Below are 21,590 nucleotides of genomic sequence, written 5' to 3'. Positions count from 1 at the left end.
CACAGACGCAGCTCAGATCTGGCGTGGCTGTGGCTGTGGCATAGGCCGGCAGCCGTAGCTCCAATTTGACCCCTAGGCTGGGAGCCTCCTTAAAATTAGAAAATTGGTTCTCTGGAAATGACACTATCAAAGATTAACCTTGAACCTCATTGAAAGGATTCATATCTGCAAGTCCCAATTCCCCTTATTGTTAACTCCAAGAGAGCCCTGATTTATTTTTTATTGGTAATAGACTTAATATTTTTTAGAATAGCTTTAGATTTGCAGGAAAAAAAAAAAAAGAGCAGATAGTATGGAGGGTTCTTCTACACCTCTTTTCTACACACGTAATATCTTTTTTTTTTGGCCATTCTCCCAGCACATGGAAGTTCCCAGGCCAGGGATCAAATCCAGCCAGAGCAGTGACAGCCACTGCAGTGACAATGTCAGATCCTTAACTCACAGCCGGACAAGGGAACTTCATAACATCTCTGTTACAAGCTACATTTGTTACATCGAATGAACCAATATGGATACATTATTGTTTTTTTGTTTGTTTGTTTTTTGCTTTTTAGGGCCGCACCTGCAGCATATGGAAATTCGCAGGCTGGGAGTTGAAGTAGAGCTAGAGCTGCTGGCCTACACCACAGCTCACAGCAAGGCTGATCCCTAATCCACTGAGCAAGGCCAGGGATCAAACCTGCATCCTCATGGATACTGGTCAGGTTCATTTCTACTGAGCCACAATTGGGAACTCCCAATACATTATTTTTAACCAACGCCCAAAATTTACTCAGATTGATTTTGGAGAGATAGCAGAGAGTGACAGCCTGGAGCAGGATCTTAATTCTCTGCTTAGGAATTGAACCTGGGCAGCCTAATTGGAAACCAGGAGTCCTAGCCCCTAGACTAGCTAGAGGCTAAAATCAGAACAGCCCTGATTCTTGCCCTGGTTAGGGTTCGATCCCTGGCCTGGGAAATTCCAGGTGCCCTGTTGAAAGCAAGAATGTTTCAAGGAGGCAAAGACTGTAAAAACAGATTAAAAGTTTATTGTTAGCAACAGAGCATAACATGCAGGAGAGCACAGAGAGAAGTAGTCTATTTATCTAAGGCAGAAGCGAAGCAGTAATACACACCCAAAGCAGGAGTCAGAGTGCGGGTGTCCCCCTCAATGAGGCGTGCCCAGAAAGGTGAGTTAAACCACTTATATAGGACAGTTCTTCCAGGTCTTTCTTTTCCTTTGGCCAATTATCTTGTTTTATCTTTCACACCTGATCAGACCCAGGGCCCTCCCCATCTGTGTGCGCAGTTTTGGCCAAGATGGATTCTAAGGCAAGGCATGGCGGGAAGGTTATCTAGACTTATTATGGCCTGGTAGCCCTTCCCTTTCTGACTCAGAGGGGGTCTCTCTGCACGTGTGTAGTTGCCGTCTCCCTGACCCCAGAAATGGGAAGTATGTGACCTCTTGGTTTTTCGCCCAAGCAGGGCTTAGGTCCTCTTTTGGATTCTGTCATGAGCATCGTTCGATAAGTCAAAGAAGACAAGTACCAATTGTTTGCCTTGTGCTGGTTGTTATATCTTGAAGGATAGATAGGCGGCTGTTTGCAAGTGTTTATCCTGGGGCCCACTTATCTCCTGCTTCAGGAACTGTAAACAAGAGGCTAGTTGGGAAGGTTTATCCTAGAGCCCATCTATCTCCTGCCTCAAGATATCCTGAGGTTTTGTTTTTGTTTTCTTTTTCAGCTACAGCTGCAGCATATGGAAGTTCCCTGGCCAGGGATCAAATCTGAGCACAGGTTCAACCCATGCCCCAGCTGTGCAACATCAGATACTCAGCCCACTGCAGCAGGCAGGGGATCCAACTAGTGCTGCTGCAGAGACAACACTGGGTCCTTAGCCTACTGCACCACAGTGGGAACTCCTCCTGAGTTTTTAATCTAATGCACTTTTTATGTATCAGACTCTCCTCCGGGTTGCCACATTACATTCAGTTGTTGCATCTTCCTAAATTCCTCTTAGCCATGAGAGTGTCTCACTTTTTTTTTTAATACTATTTTAAAATTTTTATTTATTTTATTTTTCACTTTCCTTGTTTTTGATGACCTTGACGGTTTTGAGTAGTAATGGTCAGGTATGTTGTAGGATGTGCCTTTCTGGGAATTTGTCTCATGATTTTCTCATGATTGGACTGGATTGATGGATTTGGGGGAGAAGAGCATAGAGGTACTATCATTTTCCCCATATGTCAAAGGTACTGTGGTATAATCAATATATTGGATCTTTGTCCCTGGCTTCTGAGAAAAATCTCCTAAAACCCTTGGAATTTCCTGGGTGAGAGAAATGTCTTTGTTATTCATAAGGAGATCCTTTTGGGCACACCTGAGTTTCTGCTAATGAGGTAGGGGTCCCTAGATAGGCTTAGGATACGACTGATCACCAGAAAGATCAAAAGATTTAAGGTTGGAGCTTTCCGCTCTACCTATCAACCTCTGGGGAGGGAAAGGTGGTGGCTGAAGGATACAGATTAAACTCTATAAAAACTTTTTTAAAAATTATTTTTATTTTTCCTATTATAATTGGTTTACAGTGTTTTGTCAATTTTCTACTGTACAGCACAGTGACCCAGTCACACACACACATTTTTTTCTCACATTATCCTCCATCATGTTCCATCACAAGTGACTACATATAGTTCCCTGTGTATAAAAACTCTTGAACAGCAAGATTTGATGAAATTCAAGGTTGATGAACCCATCGGTGTGCCGGGAAGGTGGTGCATTCCAGTTCCAGGGGGATGGAAGCCCTTGCACTTGGGACCCTCCCAGACCTCGCCCTATGTATCTCTTCATCTGTCTGTCCATCTGTATCCTTGCTAATAAGCTTTGTAATAAACTGGTACACACAGGCAAATATTTCCTTGAGCTCTGTGAGCCATTCGGAATCTGAGAGACTGCTCTGAAGAAGCAAGAAGATGAGCTAAGATATATAGGAGTTTTTGCAGAAAAGACCAGCTAGTCAGAACATCAAAAGATTACTATTTTGTAAAACAAACAAAAAATCCCACTTTTTTGGTTTGGTTTGGTTTGGCCATGCCTGCAGCAGGTTCCTGGGCCAGGGATTGAACCCGAGCCATAGTAGTGACAACATTGGATCCTTAACCCAATGCACAACCAGTGAACTCCAAAAGATTACCGTTAATTGAAGGAAACTGTATACCTCAAGTTAAGGAATTTAGTGCTTTTCTATATATGGGGAGACGCAAGAGTCTGGCTCACTGAAATCATCCTTTGGATATGCACCTCAGCTGTCTGGGACCAGTATCCTGTGCTTTCTCATCCTGAGTCTCCTCAGGGTGCACCATTGGAGGGTGGCTGCAGTGGTTGAGGGTTTGATGGCAGCATCCTGTCTCCATCTGGAGTTCCCTCAGGGCTCATGGTTTGGTTAGGGTGGCTGTAAAGTGATGGCTTGAGGGCTGCAACAGCCTTTGTTTACGGTTATGGCTGGCAATATTGTTCATTCACACTGCTAAAAAACCAGACATATTGGAGTTCCTATTGTGGCTTAGTGGGTCTAGGACCCTATGTTATCTCTGTGAAGTTGCAGATTCAGTCCCTAGACTTGATCAGTGGGTTAAGGATTCAGCATTTCCGTAACTGTGGCATAGGTTGCTAAGGTGGCTGAGGCATAAGCCAGCAGCTGCAGCTCTGATTTGACCCCTAACCTGGGAACTTCCATATATTGCAGGTGCAGCTGTAAAAAGAAAAAAATATATATGTATATGTATATATACACACACACATATATATTCAATTAAAAACAAAAAACCCAGACTTTTTTTTTCTTTCTTTTTTTCTTTTTTAGGGCCACACCCCTGTGGCATATGGAGGTCCATAGGGGTCTGATCTGAGCTGCATCTGTGACCTACACTGCAGCTTGGAGCAACGCTGTATCCTTAACCCACTGAGCAGGGCCTGGGATGGAACCTGCATCCTCATGGATGAGTTCATAACCCACAGGAACCCCCCCAGACATCTTAAGTTAAAGATTTCAGTGCCTTTCTATGTATGGGAAGATACGAGAGTCTGGGCTCACTGAAGTTATTCCTTAGATTTGCAGGAACTGTATGCCAAGGCCTGCTACCTATCCGAGCCAGGTAGTGTTATTCTCCTATTTTGTTTACTGGCTGTTCACGAGGGTCCCTTTTGCTTAAACTGGAGTCCCCTAGAAGGGTCGTTCACACACAGAAGGCTGGGCCCCACCCCCAGGATGATTTCTGAATGTCTAGGTTTAGGTTATTACCAGAGAACTTCCATTTCTAGCAACTTCCCAGGTGATGCTGACGTTACCGCTTGGAGAAGCCCTGAATGAGCGCCACATTTAACGTAGGAAAATCCCGACATTAGATACTGTCCTCATTTTTCAATGTGACTCTAGGTGCTCAGGAGTCTTGAGAAATAAGGAGGCTGGCCCGCGCCCACACAGGCACCTGCGGGTCTCAAGTGAACAGACCTCTGAGGACCCGCGGGACTTGGCCCCAGGCAGTCCCAGAAGTCTGGGGACAGCCCCCCCCAGGAGGAAAACCTCGCGGTGCAGCTCCGCCAACGCCAACGACAACCTGCAAGGTCCGCTCACCTCCCCAGCCCGCCTCCTCCACGCCGCAACCGACCAGCCTGGCCGGATGCAGGACAGAACACGCGATCCAGGAGGCTGTGCCGGTGCGTCACCAGCTGGCGCTGGGCCAATGACAGTCCGGGAGAGTGTCGTTTCTTAGGGCCGGGGAGGTGGGGGCCGGAACTTCCTGCGTTTCAGTCCAGCAAGTCATTTCCCTGGGCGGGTCGGTGCGCCCCGAGAGGTGGGCCCAGGGCCGGGGGTGGGGCTGGACGGGTGACGCTTCCCAGGCGGCTTGGGGGACCCGGTGAGGAAGGACAGGAGGCCGGGAGCCTCCCCCGTGCCTTTTAATTAGTCGCGACCCCCTGGGACGCGGTGTCCGCCAGGGTCCCTCCGGGCCGCGCGCTCTTCGCGGCCCCAGAGGCGGCGCCCGGGCCCTGGGCGCCCTTGACCCCCGGGAGACGGACGTCCCACCTCGCCCAGGGCAAGGCCAGGCAGTGGTAGGCTGAACCTGCGACCCCCGCCTCAGTCACCTGCCTCTTAGGGGCCGCGCTGCGTCCACGGGCTGGGATGGCGGAGGCGGCGCTGATGGACCCCGCGCAGGTGAGTGGATGGGCGTCGGACCCTCACCGCTCGGCCCCACGCTCACGTGCCCCGCGCCGGGGCACCAAAGATGGGCGTGGCTCAAGGAATTTCCACCTTTCTCCTCTGCTTTTGAGGGCGCCCTGGGCATGGGGTAGGATGGGGAATCACTCACAGCCTAGGGTCCCCAATCCAGGCCAGGGAATAAATATATGGAGCCGCTCCCATTTCTGAACTCTAGCTGGATGAGGTGGGAAAGCGTTTACTAGGCACAGGAACCAGCACGTGCAAATGCCTGTAGTGTTCAGGGAGCAGGTGGGCCAAAGTCAGCACTGGAATGGCAGGTTTAGGCCTCTGTTCTGAGAGTGTTGGGAGCCATAGAAGGTTTGAGAGCAGAGGAGGAAGATGATCCACCCCCACCCCGTGGATGAAGAGTGGAAAATGGACTGTTGAGGGTGAAGGCAGGGAGGCAGTCCATGGGAGTGGGGTGGGTGACAGGAGTTAGAAGAAGTGACTGGATTCCAGGTGTGTTTTTTAAGATTTTCTGATGTGGAGGCAGACAGAGAAAAAAAAAGAGGTGACTTCATGGCTTTTGATTTTAGCGGTTGAAGGATGGCTGAAGCCTCAAGTGAGAAGGGGAAGTTGGTGTAGAAGGAGCAGGAAGTTAGGTTTGGATCTGAGTTCCAGAGACCCCCAGGGTGGAGCTGGACACCCAGTTATGTGTGCTGGGGAGGCTTGGTTTAGGTCATGGGACACCGACTCTATACAGGAACCATAGGCAGACCATGTATAAAACAGAACTCTGAACCACAACCTGCAGCAACCTGCCCAGGAAGTCAACCTCTTTATCTACAGCAAACAACCCAGGAAGCCATCCTGCTCTAAGTTAGACTTGCAGGAAGCCAGATTGCTATCTCTAGTGACAATCCAGGAAGTTAAACAATAACTTCTCTAACTATTGGCCCCAAATGACCAGGACTTAATAACTGATGACTGGTCTAATTTTTGTTGCTACTTCCAACTCAGGCCAACCGGAGAAAGCCAGATATATGCTCCTCACCAATCACAGAGAACACCTTGCTTCTGCTTAGCCTGCCCACAGCTTCCCTTTGCCAGCAGGGCGTACCCGAAGCCTTCCATTTTTTTTCCACTTATAAAGCTTGCCCCCTCCTCTGTCTGCCTTTGAGTCTCTGCCAGAACGTAAGTGGCTGCCTCCCTTTCTATAGCAAACTCAGAACAAATAGCTTTTGCTTTTCTCATAGAGTTGGTCTGTGTTAATGTTCACGGAAACATCCAAAATGTGGCATCTGGTGTGTGGACAAGGATGTAACTGTGTGTCCGGTCTAGGAGGGTGAAACTTCAGGTGACATTAGGGGGATGGAAGAAGGAGGAAATTGGGGCCTGAGAACTACCTTGCTTGCCTGGGGACTTTGGCTGGCTTGTTTGGCATCATAAAGACGGATGAGGGAGTGGAGTTCCTTCGTGGCCTAGTGGTTAAGGATTCAGTGTTGTCACTGCTATGGCTCGGGTTCCATCCCTGACTTGGAAACTTCTGCATGCCTCAGGGTCGGCCAAAAAAGAAGAAGAAAAAAAAAAAACATAGATGAGGGAGAGTTCATGTTCATGGTGGTTGGGAGGGGGGCTGTGTAGGGAAAAGTGGGCAAGTGGTCACGTTTTCCTGGGGGGCATAGATGGGAAAGGGGTGCTGAGGATTTGTAGTATGCAGATAGTTGTGGGGGTTTTTTGTCTTTTTTTTAGATCTGCACCCGTGGCATGTGGAGGTTCCCAGGCTAGGGGTCCAGTCAGAGCTGCAGCTGCTGGCCTGCACCACAGCCACAGCAACACCAGAGCCAAGCCACGTCTGCAAACTATACCACAGCTCATGGCAATGCTGGATCCTCAACCTACTGAGCGAGGCCAGGGATTGAACCCGCAACCTCATGGTTCCTAGTCGGATTTGTTTCTGCTGTGCCACGACAGGAGCTCCAATGCAGATAGTTTTATAATGAGACCTGGGCTGGTGCTCATTCAGCCACCTGCTTTCTCATCAGGCCTTTGTGGACCCTTAGGGGGCCTGGGGGGTCAGTCAGGCTGGGAAATCAACTCAGGCAAATGGGGCGAGTTGGGAAGAACCATTAGGCCCTGGTCGGTGGGGGCAAGAGGACCAGAGAGGTTGGCTTTTGAATGAGTGGGATTGATTAGGGGACCAATGTGCAGTACAGGAGAAGAGGGCCAAGGGTGTCTGATGCGGTCCTGGATGCCAGGCAGAGGCCCAGCTGGGGAGGCCTTCACATCAAGGCTCTCGGCAGTGGGAGCCGTAGAAGACCTGGGACAGAGTGGGACAGAGTGGGATCGTGGTTGTGTTTGCCAGGAATGCTCTGGATGCTGTCGGGGAGGGGGAAACTTCCCTCTCTACCTCTCTTTTGAGTTCTTGCGGCTGGACTAATAATAAAATTAACAGAAGACACATTAACAGGAGAAAGAGAAAGAAATTTCATGAGGGTCTCACAGAAGTGGGACCTAAAATTGGCCAAAACAGGCAGCTTTTATACTTAGACAAAGAAACAATAACTTTGCGAGGGATTGACTGGAAAAAGAAACTTAGGTTTTGGATACCCAATTAGTGAAGTATCTAAACAGAGTTTGGGCTTCAGGTGTTAAATTAAAGAAGTAACAAGGTCTGGGTTCCCTGGCGGCTCAGTGGGTTAAGGATCCAGTGTTGTCACTGCTGTGGCTCTGGTCACTGTGGCTTGGGTTTGGTCCATGGCCCTGGAATTTTTGCATGCTGTGGGCACAGCCAAAAAAAAAAAAAAAAAAAAAAAAGAAGAAGAAGTAATAAGATTTATTTATACAGGTTTCTCAGCCTAAATTCCCTATCTTTGGCAATAAAGGTATTCTTTATCTCCAGATGCAGGGGTGCACCTTCTGCTTAAGACATTATTTACTGTTTTCAGGGGACAAAGGAGCGTCAGAATGTCCCTCTTGCCTTGGCTATTTCTTCAGTAACTTATAATAACTAAGTTATATATAATAACTAACTTATAATAACTAAATAATACATTATTTATTTACTTTTCTATTTATGGCCACGCCCAAGGCATATAGAAGTTCCTGAGCTGGGGTCTAATCCCAGCTGCATCTGCAACCACGCTACAGCTTGTGGCAACGCCAGATCCTTAAGCCACTGAGTGAGGCGGGGGTGAAACCGGCATCCTCGCAGAGACAAGGTCGGGTTCTTAACCCGCTGAGCCACAGTGGGAAGTCCTCTTCAGTAACTTGAATTCCAAATAATCCATATGCTATTAAGGCATATTTTGGGGAGGCCTACCCCCTGGCCCCAACAGTTCCCTCCTCTGAAAGTTCCTCTGAGGAGACAGAGCATGGGTTAGCAGAGTCCTGCAGTTCACTGAGCCAGTTTCGCAGTTCTGAGAACAGGTCGGTTCAGTTAAACGGTTATATATCTTTGTGTGTGTGTGTGGGTGTGTGTGTGTTTAGGGCTGCACCTGCGGCTTATGGAGGTTCCCAGGCTAGGGGTCTAATCAGAGCTGTAGCCGCTGGCCTACACCACAGCCACAGCAACGCCAGATCCAAGCCACATCGGTGACCTACACCACAGCTCATGGGCAGCACTGGATCCTTAATCCACTGAGTGAGGCCAGGGGTTGAACCCAAGTCCTCCTGGATACTAGTTGGGTTCATTTCCACTGTGCTGCAAGGGGAGCTCCACACAGTTATGTATTTTTTCCAGAGGCAGTGATATAGGTGGGCTCCCAAAGCTAGGCCTATGGTGCAAGCAATCAAGTATTTAATAAGAGACACTTCTAAGGAAACAAAAGAAAAACAAAGGTTAATGATTGGAGCAGATCCAGTTTTAGGACCAAGATGCAGTCAAGAAGACTTCTAGATGTCAGGGTAGAAGCATCTTTTGCAGGTTGAAATGTCTCTGATGTCATCAGGTGTTCAGATGAGCTTTTCTTTTGTTTTTCTTTTTAGGGCTGTACCCATGGCATATGGAGGTTCCCAGGCTAGGGGTCCAATTGGAGCTGCAGCTGCCAGCCTACCTCACAGACACAGCAACTCGGGATCTGAACTGAGTCTGTGACCTACTAATGCCAGATCCTTAACCCACTGAGTGGGGCCAGGGATCGAACCCGCAACCTCATGGTTCCTAGTCAGGTTTGTTTCTACTGAGCCACGACAAGAACTCCCAGGTGAGCTTTTCCAAGTGGCTCACACAGCAGGAGACACCAGGTTTGTTGAAATATGAGCTGTGGTGGCAATTCCTCTGAAGTTTATATCAAGTTGTCTACCTTCAATTTACAAGGCTTCAGGAAAAGGGCAATTTTAGTTCTCAATGATTCCAAGTCAAAAGGGTAAGAGAAAAATCGGATACGATAGTTGAGAGTTATAGCCAGATACTGGAGGAAACTAGAAAAACTCATGTTCCAGTTCAGTTTAAATTCACGTTCCAGTTCAGTTTTCAGCTAAAACCTCAATGACAATTAGTAGCACTAGAATCTAATATCCATGAGTGTGCATTATAGTTTCCACTGAAATGTAATTTTTCTAATATCACCCCCATTTCTATCAAAGGTAGCCAAACTAGGACTAATTTGTTTGCAGAGTAAGTCTAGATTCAATAAACTTGGCCTGATTATTTACATAGGTCCAGCAAGAATAGCAACTGGCCTTATAGGCTCTTCTAAGTCTGCTTTGCTGGAACTTTTAAAATTTTATTTGGCATGTGGAAATTCTTGGGTTCCTGGGCCAGAGACTGAACCCACACCACAGCAGCAACCCTAGTTGCTGCAGTGACAATACCGGATCCTTAACCCACTGCACCACCACAAGGGAACTCCTGCTGGAACTTTTTATAAGGAATTTCCAGACTGAACTTTATTTATTTATTTAGTCTTTTTGCCATTTCTTGGGCCGCTCCCGTGGCATATGGAGGTTCCCAGGCTAGGGGTCTAATCGGAGCTGTAGCTGCCAGCCTATGCCAGAGCCATAGCAACACCGGATCTGAGCCACGTCTGCGACCTACACCACAGCTCATGGCAACGCCGGATCGTTAACCCACTGAGCAAGGCCAGGGATCGAACCCGCAACCTCATGGTTCCTAGTTGGATTCGTTAACCACTGCGCCACGACGGGAACTCCCAGACTGAACTTTAAATGGCCTCTTAAGGCCAGGAAGCCACATCAGATGTGCCCATAAAACCTATAAAACTGGGTGAATTCCTCTCTTCTTGAGGTCCCCTTAAATATCTTGAAGTTTCCTGCACCTGCAAGGAACTGACCTTCCTTATTCACCTGGTAAGGCTGCTGAGAATTGCAAGGTACCAGGATGGTTTTATTGGCTCCATAAAGTCAGTCTTAGTTCCTTCAAGCTGTCTGGTCTTATCTGAGTGTACATGTATCTTACTCAAATATGACATTTCGGGAGTTTCCATGTAGCTCAGTGGATGAAATATCCAGCACTGTCACTGTGGTGGCTCTGGTTGCTGCTGTGACCCAGGTTTGATCCCTGGCCTAGGAATTTCAGATGCTGTGGTCCTGGCCAAAATACTACTACTACTACTAACAACAGTGACCACGATGGAAGCCATCATCTTAAAAAAAAAAATGACACTCCAGTCTGGGGAGTTCCTGTCATGGGCCAGTGGTTAATGAACCCAGCTAGTATCCATGAGGACACAGGTTGGGTCCCTGGCCTCACTTACTGGGTTGGGGATCTGGCGTTGCCATGTACTGTGGTGTAGGTCACAGACACAGCTCGGATCTGGCATTGCTGTGGCTGTGGCATAGGCCAGTGGCTACAGCTCTGATTGGACCCCTAGCCTGGGAACCTCCATCTGCTGCGGGTGTGGCCCTAAAAAGACAAAAAAAAAAAAAAATTCCAGTCAAAGCCTTGGTAATATAACCAATGTTTCTAATTGTGTTCTATTATATGGAGAAGAGATTCTTATTGAACTTATGCAGATATCTAGATTGCTAAGAAAATACGAATATTCATTAAGAGTTTCTGAACTCTGGAAATATCATGTAGGGAGAAAAAGATAAGTGTTTCATTTTTGCTTACAAAGCTTTGATTTACCAAGTTGCTGAGGTCTTTAAAAAATTTTTCTTGTATCTGGAAAAGATTAAAAGATCAGTAATATTTTATACATAATTCATACAAGTTGTAATCATATTCATCAGTTCCTTCAACCCCATGTAAGTAATTCTTGTTCTGCTTTGAGTCTAGTTCTTCCACAAGTTCTGTCAACCTTGCCTGATGATCAAGAGTGATAGCAATAGCGATAATGCCAAGAAATTTGCAAGGTTTTTGTGAAGGCTTCTATGATTTGCCAGTGAGGTGGGTGCCATGATCCCTGAAGACTGTGGAAAGTATACTCCAAGTGGAAAATACCTTTTTTTTTTTTTTTGGCTGAGCCTACAGCAACAGAAGTCCCCTGACCAGGGATCAAAACTGCACCAAAGCCGCTGCAGTGACAATGCTGGATCCTTAACCCCCTACACCACAAGGAAGCTCCAAAACACTTTTTTCTTTTTTTTTTAATGGGTACACCTGCCATAGGCTAGGCGCTATGGGATCCTCGACTAGGGGTTGAATTGGAGCTGTAGCTGCTGGCCTAAGCCATAGCCACAGCAACACCAGATCCTTAACACACTGAGCAAGGCCAGGGATCGAAACCACACCCTCACAGACATTATGTCAGGTTCTTAATCCACTAAGCCACAGTGGGAACTCCCAAAACACTTTTTTTTTTCTTTTAAGCTATTTCTGGAGTTCCTGTTGTGGCACAGCAGAAGCAAAAAAAAAAAAAAGAAAAGAAAAGAAAAGAAAAAGCCATTTCTTTGCCATTGTGAGCACATCAGCCTTGCAGTTAGGGAAGGCTTCAACCCATCTGGGAAACAAATACATAATCTAATAAGAAGAACATTCTGATAACCCATACTTAGTGGCAGTTAAATGAAGTCCAGCTACAGGTGCTCAAAGGGTCCAAAGTGAAGAAGTCTGAAGCCTCTGGGGACAAACAATAGTTTTTCACAGGGTGATGGACCTGACAGGTCAGACATTGCTGGTAGACTGTTTCTGCAATTTTTATAGAAATTTCCTGCCCATGTCTATTTATTTTATTTTATTTTTCACTTTTTAGGACCACACCCACAGCATATGGAGGTTCCCAGGCTAGGGGTCGAATCGGAGCTAGAGCTGCCTGCCTACACCACAGCCACAGCTACTCAGACTGCGACCCACACCACAGCTCATGGCAATGCCAGATCCCTGACCCATTGAGCGAGACCAGGGATCAAACCCGTATCCTCATAGATACTAGTTGGATTTGTTTCTGCTGCAGCACGAAGGGAGCTCCTCAATGTCTATTTAAGTGCATTTTAAATACACTATGGTGGGTGAAGGAATGCAAGAAAAAAAAATGGTTTGCCAGGGAGCCTGGAAGAACTAAGTGGTCATCTGTTCTTATAGCCCCGATTGTTTAATTTACAGCTATTGTGGAGTTCCTGCACCCATGGTATATGGAGGTTCCCAGGCTAGGGGTCAAATCAGAGTTGCAGCTGCCAGCCTACACCACAGCCACAGCAATACCAGATCCAAGCCACATCTGCAACTTACACCATAGCACACAGCAACACCGGATCCTTTAACCCACTGAGCGAGGCCAGGGATTGAATCCACAACCTCATGGTTATTAGAACTTACGTGACAAGAGCTTCCATATCATTTAACATATCAAATACATCTAATTAGTTCAATATCTCTCATTTCATAAAGAGAGGGGATAAATCTTTGAGGCATTTCAGAGGGCCCCTGAAATATCTCACATTCTCAAAGTTAGTTCTAAGTCAAAAAGGATTTCACTTATAACTTGATTTTGGGGAAGTTTGTCAAAAATATCAAAAAATATTTGACTTAGTTAAACAGGTCACTGTGAAGCAATGCTTCATTATCCATTTAACCAAAATAACAAAGACTTCTTAGGTAAAATAAAAGTTTAGCTCTTTTAATAGTGATGGGACTAGGTTTACTTAAGTCACCTGATAAAGACAACATAGAACATAAGAATTATTTAGACAAGACATAGATCTTTGCTTTTTTCTGGGCACATTACTTAAAGGTAAAGAAAAACCTTTCATCATCTCTTATTATCAAGAGCAAGCCAATAGAAAAAAAACAAAAAAACAAAACAAACTTTGTTCTTTTAACAGAGAGAAAACCAAATTCAAATTTTACACCAGTTTGATATTAAAACATTCTCTTAAATTTGCTCGTCTTATTCATTTATGATCACACATAACATTCCTTTCCAAAGATTCCTTTATTCACAAACCTACAATTTTCTATGTCCATTTTAATGTGTCCCTTGTTTTTTCCTTTTAAGTACCAATAAGACAGCTGTTTATTATGAAAGCTCTCAATTTTTTTTTCCTTTTAAATATAGCCAATTTAGGAGTTCCTGTCGTGGCTCAGTGGTAACAAACCTGAATGGTATCAGTGAGGATTCGGGATCGATCCCTGACTTTGATCAGTGGGTTAAGGATCTGGTGTTGCTGTGAGCTGTGGTACAGGTCACAGATGCAACTCAGATCCGCATTGCTGTGGCTGTGGTGTAGGCCAGCAGGTGCAGCTCTAATTCAGCTCTAGCCTGGAAGCTTCCATATGCCACAGGTGCAGCCCTAAAAAGAGAAAAAGAAAGGAAGGAAGGAAGGAAGAAAAGAAAGAGAGGAAAGAAAGAAAGAAAGGGAGTTCCCGTCGTGGCGCAATGGTTAACGAATCCGACTAGGAACCATGAGGTTGCGGGTTCAGTCCCTGCCCTTGCTCAGTGGGTTAACGATCCGGCATTGCCGTGAGCTGTGGTGTAGGTTGCAGACGCGGCTCGGATCCCACGTTGCTGTGGCTCTGGCATAGGCCAGTGGCTACAGCTCCGATTCGACCCCTAGCCTGGGAACCTCCATATGCCTCGGGAGCAGCCCAAGAAATAGCAACAACAACAACAAAAAAGACAAAAGACAAAAAAAAAAAAAAGAAAGAAAGAGAGAGAAAGAAAGAAAGAAAACAAGCAAGCAAGCAAGCCAGCCTATTTAAAAAATCTAATATCTGGCTATTGACAAGTAGGATCTTATATTAATTTCAATAGGGACTCAAACCAGTAAGTGTTTTATTACACCTTAATCAAAGATGCAAGAGGCATCTCACAGGAAGAGTAGACAGTGCCCTCACAAGATCCACAAAGTCCACTCCCAGAGTTAGTCTAAGAAAGTAGAACCCGGGAGTTCCCGTCGTGGCGCAGTGGTTAACGAATCCGACTAGGAACCAAGAGGTTGTGGGTTCGGTCCCTGCCCTCGCTCAGCGGATTAACGATCCGGCGTTGCCGTGAGCTGTGGTGTAGGTTGCAGACGCGGCTCAGATCCTGCGTTGCTGTGGCTCTGGCATAGGCCAGTGGCTACAGCTCCGATTCAACCCCTAGCCTAGGAACCTCCATGTGCTGCGAGAGCGGCCCAAGAAAAATGGCAAAAAGACAAAAAAAAAAAAAAAAGAAAAGAAAGTAGAACCCCCTTTGTTTCTACACGTCGTGAGAATGGTGTGAAAATGGTGTCTCCAGTGTCCCATAGAAATGCGGGGGCACCGCCAGCCGTAAACCTGACCATGTGTGCCGTCAGGCAGGCACTACTGGAATGGGACTTTTGAAGCAGTAACAATCAATGAAGGCTGAGATAACTAAGGCCCCTTATGGACTGGGACCCCTTGTGACAAATTCCCCTGAGAGCTGCTATGGCCAAACAAAGCCTGGGCCACCAGATGCAGCCTGGTTAAATGCACCTTCCGCATGGCAGAGACCAGAGAGAATATTCTCACGGGACACAAAGCCAAGATCTGAGAACATAAAACAAGACATAAGGAAAAACCTCACCTTTTTTTTTTTTTTTTTTTAATGGAGAACCCACAGCAAAGTTTGTCTGAATAAAAGCCAGTCTGTGAGGCTGGCTTAGATGGCAGGCTCATAGGACCTGTGCCTATGTTTTTTCCTACAATTCTTCCTCATGAGAAACGGAAGACAGAGACAAAGGAAGACAGTGACCCTTTGTGGGAGGTAAAGCATAAGGATTCCCTGATCGCTAATTCGAGGCACTAACCAGCTCCACAAATACTTTCTCTTTCTCTTTTACCAATCTTTTTTTTTTTTTTTTTGGTTTTTTTAGGGCTACACCCATGGGACATGGAAGTTCCCAGGCTAGGGGTCTGATTGGAGCTGCAGCTGCTGGCCTACGCCACAGCCACAGCAACGCAGGATACGAGCCACATCTGCCACCTACACCACAGCTCACGGCAACACTGGATTCTTAACCCACTGAGTGAGACCAGGGATCAAATCCATGTCCTCATGGATACTAGTCAGGTTCGTTACCACTGAGCCACAACAGGAACTCCTCTCCTGCTAATCTAGAGACAGAGAAAAGGGACTCTCACCACCTTCCCTTCCACCAGACCTTGCAGGCAGAGACCCGGGAGGCTGACTAGATGAGAAATCTCACCTTCTTCAGTCTTCGTCAGTTGCCCAGAATCTCTCAGCTACAGCAGCCTCAGGGCAGGAAGCAGGGTCCAACTGGCCTCCTGCTTTTGTGTTGGCCATTTCTTTTGATTTTTTTTTCTTTTTAAATTTTTATCTTGTTCTTTTATTACTTTTTAATTTTTTAAAATTATAGTTGATATACAGTGTCCTGTCAATTTCTGCAGTACAGCAAAGTGACCCGGTTACACACACACACACACATATACATTCTTTTTCTCATATTACCTTCCATCGTGTTCCATCACAAGTGATTGGATATAGTTCCCTGTGCTATGCAGCAGGACCTCGTTGCTTATCCACTCTAAATGTAATAGATTGCATCTACTAACCCCAAACACCCTGTCCATCCCACTCCTTCCCCTTCTCCCTTGGCAACCACAAGTCTGCTCTCCATGTCTGTGAGTCTGTTTCTGTTCTGTAGATAGGTTCATCTGTTTGTGCTGGCCATTTCTTAAGTAACTTTAATTCAAAATAATCAACATGCCATTGAGACCCATTTGGGGGTGGCTGCCCTGGGCCCCAACAATGCCATGGACAGAGTGATAATAGGGGATCCATGGAGATGGGTCTGATGTGGGCTGGGATGGGAAGAGGCTACAGCAACGATGGGGATTCAGTGGTGATGTCCAGGGTTTGAGGAGGGTACAGCCCAAAGAGTGAAAGGCATGTGGGGAGTGCCTGTGAGATGCTGGCCCCAGGTCCCTGGTACAGAGGACTAAGGGAGAGATTACTGGGAGGCAGAGGCATGACACTGGTGACACCAGAGGCCTGGCACTGCAGGCTCAGAGCTTAGCTGGTGTCTCTGACTGCTTGCCTGGTGTTGCTGTGGGTTGACACAGCAATCACATAAGGTGCAGAACCAGGGCTGGGATCTCTGAGTTGGGGAACTGGGGAGGAGGGTGAGTGGGGGGTAGACAGGGAGTCCTGAGGAGAGAAGCTGATCACAGCATGAATTGTCCCCCATCATGGCAGGGCTGTGTGACCTTTGAGGACGTGACCATTTACTTCTCCCAGGAGGAGTGGGGACTCCTTGATGAGGCTCAGAGACTCCTGTACTGCGATGTGATGCTGGAGAACTTTGCACTGATAGCCTCTTTGGGTAAGGCTTCCACACCCACCCAGGCGTCCCCAGCCCATCTCTGCCTGTCCTCTTTTCCTAAGAGGCAGCTCTTTCCTTCCCATAGTCAGGCCATAGGCACAGCCTGCTTCCCCACTTTCTGGCATATGTGCCCTAGGTTCCAGAGTTGAGCTGTGTGCAGGGTCCCATGCTCCTCCCTGCTGCCCTGAAGCCTTGTGGGGAAGGGTCCCAAAAGGCAGAGTCTTGCAGTCACCCCCGTGGATCCTGTCTGAGTCAGCCACTGCCCACCTGGTTGATCATCCAAATCTTATTTTTTTCTTTTTTCTTTTTAGGGCCGCATGTGCTGCACATGGAAGTTCCCGGGCTAGGGGTCAAATAGGAGCTTCAGTCACCAGCCTACACAACAGCCATAGCAATGCCAGATCTAAGCCACATCTGCAATCTACATCACAGCTCATGGCAATGCCGGACCCTTAACCCACTGAGTGAGGCCAGGGATTGAACCTGCATCCTAATGGACATTAGTTAGGTTCTTAACCCACTGAGCCATGACGGGAACTCCTGATCATCCAGATCTGACATTTCTATTCTGCTTCTTTCCTGTAGTTCACACTTCCTGAGGCCTGACTGCCAGGAATTCTAGGCACTGTTGGGGTTGCTACTTTCCCTGAACACTGGCGAGTTCCTACCAGACTTCCTTCTGTGTTTCTTTTGTGATATTTTGTTTTCTTTCCTGTGGTCTGTTGTGGAGTAGTTCACCTGGGCCAGTGCTGGCCCCTTACCTCCCTTGTCTTTCCCTTAGGACTTACCTCTTTCAGGTCCCATGTGGTTGCCCAGCTGGAGATGGGGGCAGAGCCCTGGGTGCCTGACCGAGTGGACATGACTTCTGCCATGGCAAGAGGGGCGTATAGAGGGTGTGGCTTGGGTAAGTGGGAGATGGGGGAGCATGTGACATCACTGCTGTCTTCAAATCACACCAGCAGCTTTTCTTGTGTCTATCACTGTTTGGGTATGAAAGGCAGTGGGCTTATGACTCTTCTACTGTTCCTTTCCTGTTCTTGACACATTGCCCACTTGTCAATTCTACTCTGATGTGGGGTCCCTTGCTATACCCCACTTTTTTTGTCTCTACATCTCCTTCTTTCCACAGCTCCCTCTGCAATAATCTCCATTGTGGGCCTACATTTAATGTTGTGAGATGTGCACATTTCCTCTGATAGTTCTTGAGTACCAGTTATCCAATTGCAATCAGATTTTCCTGGTCCTGGACACAGGCCAGCAGCGAGGGCCCTTCTGAAAAACCTTTATAGAGAAGTGAGCTGGAGACCCTGCCTGATACTATGCCCATCCTTGTGTCCTTGCTCCTGGTAAGGCCCTTCCTCTCTTGGACCTTTCCAGGCACAGTACTGAAGAGACCATTCCCTATTCTGATCTCAGGCCTCCCATCTTGCCAACAGTCTCATGGACTCGTTTGTGGGTCACACTGGCATTTGTGATTGGGTTGCTTCCTTCCATGAAAATCAACATGAATGTCAGCAGCATTTCTCTACTTGCAGATTTCTGCTTCAGGACAGAGGGTGAGGAGTCCTCTTCTGAGCTTAGTGTCTCTGTAGAAGTGTCACGGGACATGAATTCCAAGTTGGTTCCATCCATCCAGAAGGACGACCCCTGTGACAGGTGTGGCCTACACTTGAAAGACATTTTACACCTGACTGAACACCAGGCAACAGCCCCCAGGTGGAAACCACATGTGTGTGAGGCCTATCAGAGAGAGTTCAAGTTCAGTGCTCGCCTTCACCAGCCACAAATGCAACAGAATGTGGACAAGCCTATGGGAAGGAATGAAAGCAGGGCCTTATTTATGAAGGGCTGCAGAGATGACACATCAAAGAATGCTTTTATCCCAAGGGACAGTGGGAAGGCCTTTGTGGCCAAATGTGATTTCCTCCAGCATCAGGCCACTCCCAATGTGGGGGAGGCACACCTGAGCTCCAAAGGCATGAGGCATTTTCCCACTGTGCAATGTAGTAAGAAGTGCAGTAAACTTGAGAATGCTCCCAGTGACAAGCCCACACTTGTTCAGCAGAGAACCCACACTGGAGAAAGGCCTTATGAGTGCAGCAAATGTGGGATATTCTTTAGCTATGCCACTAGCCTCTTTCAACACCAGAGAGATCACAACAGAGGAAAGCCTTATGAGTGTTGTGAGTGTGGGAAATTCTTTAGCCAGCACTCCAGTCTCATCAAACATCAAAGAGTTCACACTGGTGAGAGCCCTCACGTGTGCAGTGAATGTGGGAAATTCTTTAGCCGAAGCTCTAATCTCATTCAACATAAGAGGGTTCACACTGGAGAAAAGCCTTATGAGTGCAGTGAATGTGGGAAATTCTTCAGCCAACGCTCCAACCTCATTCATCACAAGAGGGTTCATACTGGTAAAAGTGCTCATGAGTGCAGTGAATGTGGGAAATCCTTCAACTGCAACTCTAGCTTAATTAAACATTGGAGAGTTCACACTGGAGAAAAACCTTATAAGTGCAACGAATGCGGGAAATTCTTTAGCCACTTTGATGGACTCATTCAACATCAGATAGTTCACACTGGTGAGCGGCCCTTTGGGTGCAGCATATGTGGGAAAGCCTTCAGCCGAAGCTCTGATCTCATGAAACATCAGCGAGTCCACACTGGTGAACGGCCTTATGAATGCAGAGAATGTGGGAAATTGTTTAGCCAAAGCTCCAGCCTCAATAGCCATCGGAGACTTCACACTGGTGAGCGGCCTTATCAGTGCCCTGAATGTGGGAAATTCTTTAGCCAACGCTCCAGCTTCAATAACCATCGGAGACTTCACACTGGTGAGCGGCCTTATGAGTGCCTTGAATGTGGGAAAACCTTCAGACAAAGTTCTAATTTGAGGCAGCACCAGAAAGTTCACAAACCAGAGAAGCCATATAAGTGCCATGAATGTGGAAAAGCTTTCAGCCAGAGGTCTACCCTCATCCGGCATCAGAAAATTCATGCTAGAGAAAGGACTTCAGGGAATGTGCTCCCTCCTTCTTCAACACAAAGGCACACACTAGAGATTGGCTCTGAGAGTGGTCTTTATTAGGGAGCTGTCAGGCAGAAGTTGAACTTTGTTCATCCAGATATCAATGCTGGAGAGATTCCCAATGGATACTAGATATGTTGGAAGCTTTCTGGAGCAAGGTTACATTTTCTGACCATGGACTTTGTCAGAGTTTTGTCACTGCTAGTATCTGTGGCAGAAGCCTTCTCCGGTGTACCCACTGGCAGGTCTCCAGAGTGTGTGTCAGCTACATCCTGTTTTCTCAGGCCTCTGTTTCCTTTTTCCAAGAGGTAATTGCGAGTAGCTTGATGCCACAAGATGTCATTCCCTCCCACTGTGACTGGCTTAGCTGTGGACATGACTTACCTTGGGCTGTGAAGACCTGAGCTGGGTCCTACTGGCAGCTTGCAGAGGTTTCCCTTTTTCAAGGACATTGTTGATCTTGTAAGACGCTCATTATGGATTCATCCAACTTCCATACCACCCATCCAAACAATTATTTACTTTACATCCTTCTGGTTTGGGTAATAAGAGCCTTATTGATAAAGCCACTTTTAATCTCTTGTGTTCTGATAACTGTGTGAAGTAGGCTGAGAACAAAATGAAGATCTACCAAACCAAAGGGTGTCTCCAAAATTATTGCTTCAGGGAAGAGTAGGATGGTAGAGAACAGTCCTCAGGCCAGACTTGGCCTCATTTGTGTTGCTACCCAAGGCCTCCAAGGGAAGCTTGTAGGGCTTTGTGGGCCTAATGTTGTGGTCTGAGTGGCATGAACTTTTGTGGATCATAGATTACCCTGAGGAAGCAGAGACTGTACAACCTTCAGTGCACCTGGAAGCAGCATGATTTGGGCTCCTTGTTTCCTGGGGATGCCTCCTATTCTCTAGCACTGTTGAGTAGACACATTTTACCTGCCCCCTGCCAAGGAATTATATACCTTGATGCCTAACAGCCAGTAATATGTAACCAGCTGTAAGACTTACTGGGTCCAGTTAACAAACAGGGTATCTATCTGTTTTAAAAGTGTATCCACAAATGTTCCCTTAAATGTGACTGTGCAAGATTTGGGATTTGCAGAAGTTTTCAGGACCTCCAGACCTCTGTTCTATAACTAAGGGCACTGGCAGAGCAAATAATCTAAATGTTTTGTGGATTACTACAGGCTCTCTGCATTATTTATGTCAAAGCCATTGCTGTGTTGGTAGGAAAATGGGGATTAAAAGAAGGCAGATCCTGTACACCACCGATAAGGCATTAGAGACACAGCTAGCCATCTTTGCTGCCAACACATGAGGAGCAAGGTAGTAGTTAATATGAGGTTGCCAGATCTTCAAGTTTTCTAAAATGAGTGGGAGATCAGGTTTTTATGTGCAAGAGTTTCTTTTAATGCTTTGTTGAGATATAATGTTCATGCAATAATAGGCTGTACTTATTAAATGTGTACAATCTAAGTTTTTAAATATGTATACACTCAGGGAGCCAACACTATAATTATGATAATGAACCTATCCCTCACCTGCAAAGCTACCTCATGCCCCTTTACTACCCCTCCTTGCCTTCCCCAGGAAAACCATTGATTTACCTTTTTTCACTATAGATTTGTTTGCCTTTCTTAGAGTTTTATACAATTGGAATCATAAAGTATTCCTACTCTATTTTTTGACCTGTTTTCTTTCATAGA

General features: G+C 46.7%; 1 protein-coding gene across 5 annotated transcripts; it reads left to right on the top strand.

Moving 5' to 3' along the window:
* The first annotated feature begins 4,784 nt into the window (after positions 1 to 4,784).
* ZNF792 (zinc finger protein 792) lies at positions 4,785 to 21,564 on the top strand. 5 transcript variants are annotated; one of them, XM_047791624.1, is made up of 4 exons: positions 4,785 to 5,190; positions 16,737 to 16,863; positions 17,645 to 17,767; positions 18,399 to 21,564. In XM_047791624.1, exons 1-4 carry the CDS (start codon positions 5,158 to 5,160, stop codon positions 19,949 to 19,951), a joined length of 1,836 nt encoding a protein of 611 aa, XP_047647580.1. In that variant the 5' UTR covers positions 4,785 to 5,157; the 3' UTR covers positions 19,952 to 21,564. The 5 variants fall into 5 exon arrangements, with proteins under 5 accessions (XP_047647580.1, XP_047647581.1, XP_047647584.1 ...); XM_047791625.1 differs by lacking the exon at positions 17,645 to 17,767; XM_047791627.1 differs by lacking the exon at positions 4,785 to 5,190 and having other exon boundaries at positions 16,755 to 16,863; positions 17,661 to 17,767.
* The last annotated feature ends 26 nt before the right edge of the window (positions 21,565 to 21,590 follow it).

Source organism: Phacochoerus africanus, chromosome 8 (assembly GCF_016906955.1).
Source record: "Phacochoerus africanus isolate WHEZ1 chromosome 8, ROS_Pafr_v1, whole genome shotgun sequence".
Lineage (NCBI taxonomy): Eukaryota > Metazoa > Chordata > Mammalia > Artiodactyla > Suidae > Phacochoerus > Phacochoerus africanus.
This window is presented reverse-complemented; position numbering and strand designations above follow the sequence as displayed.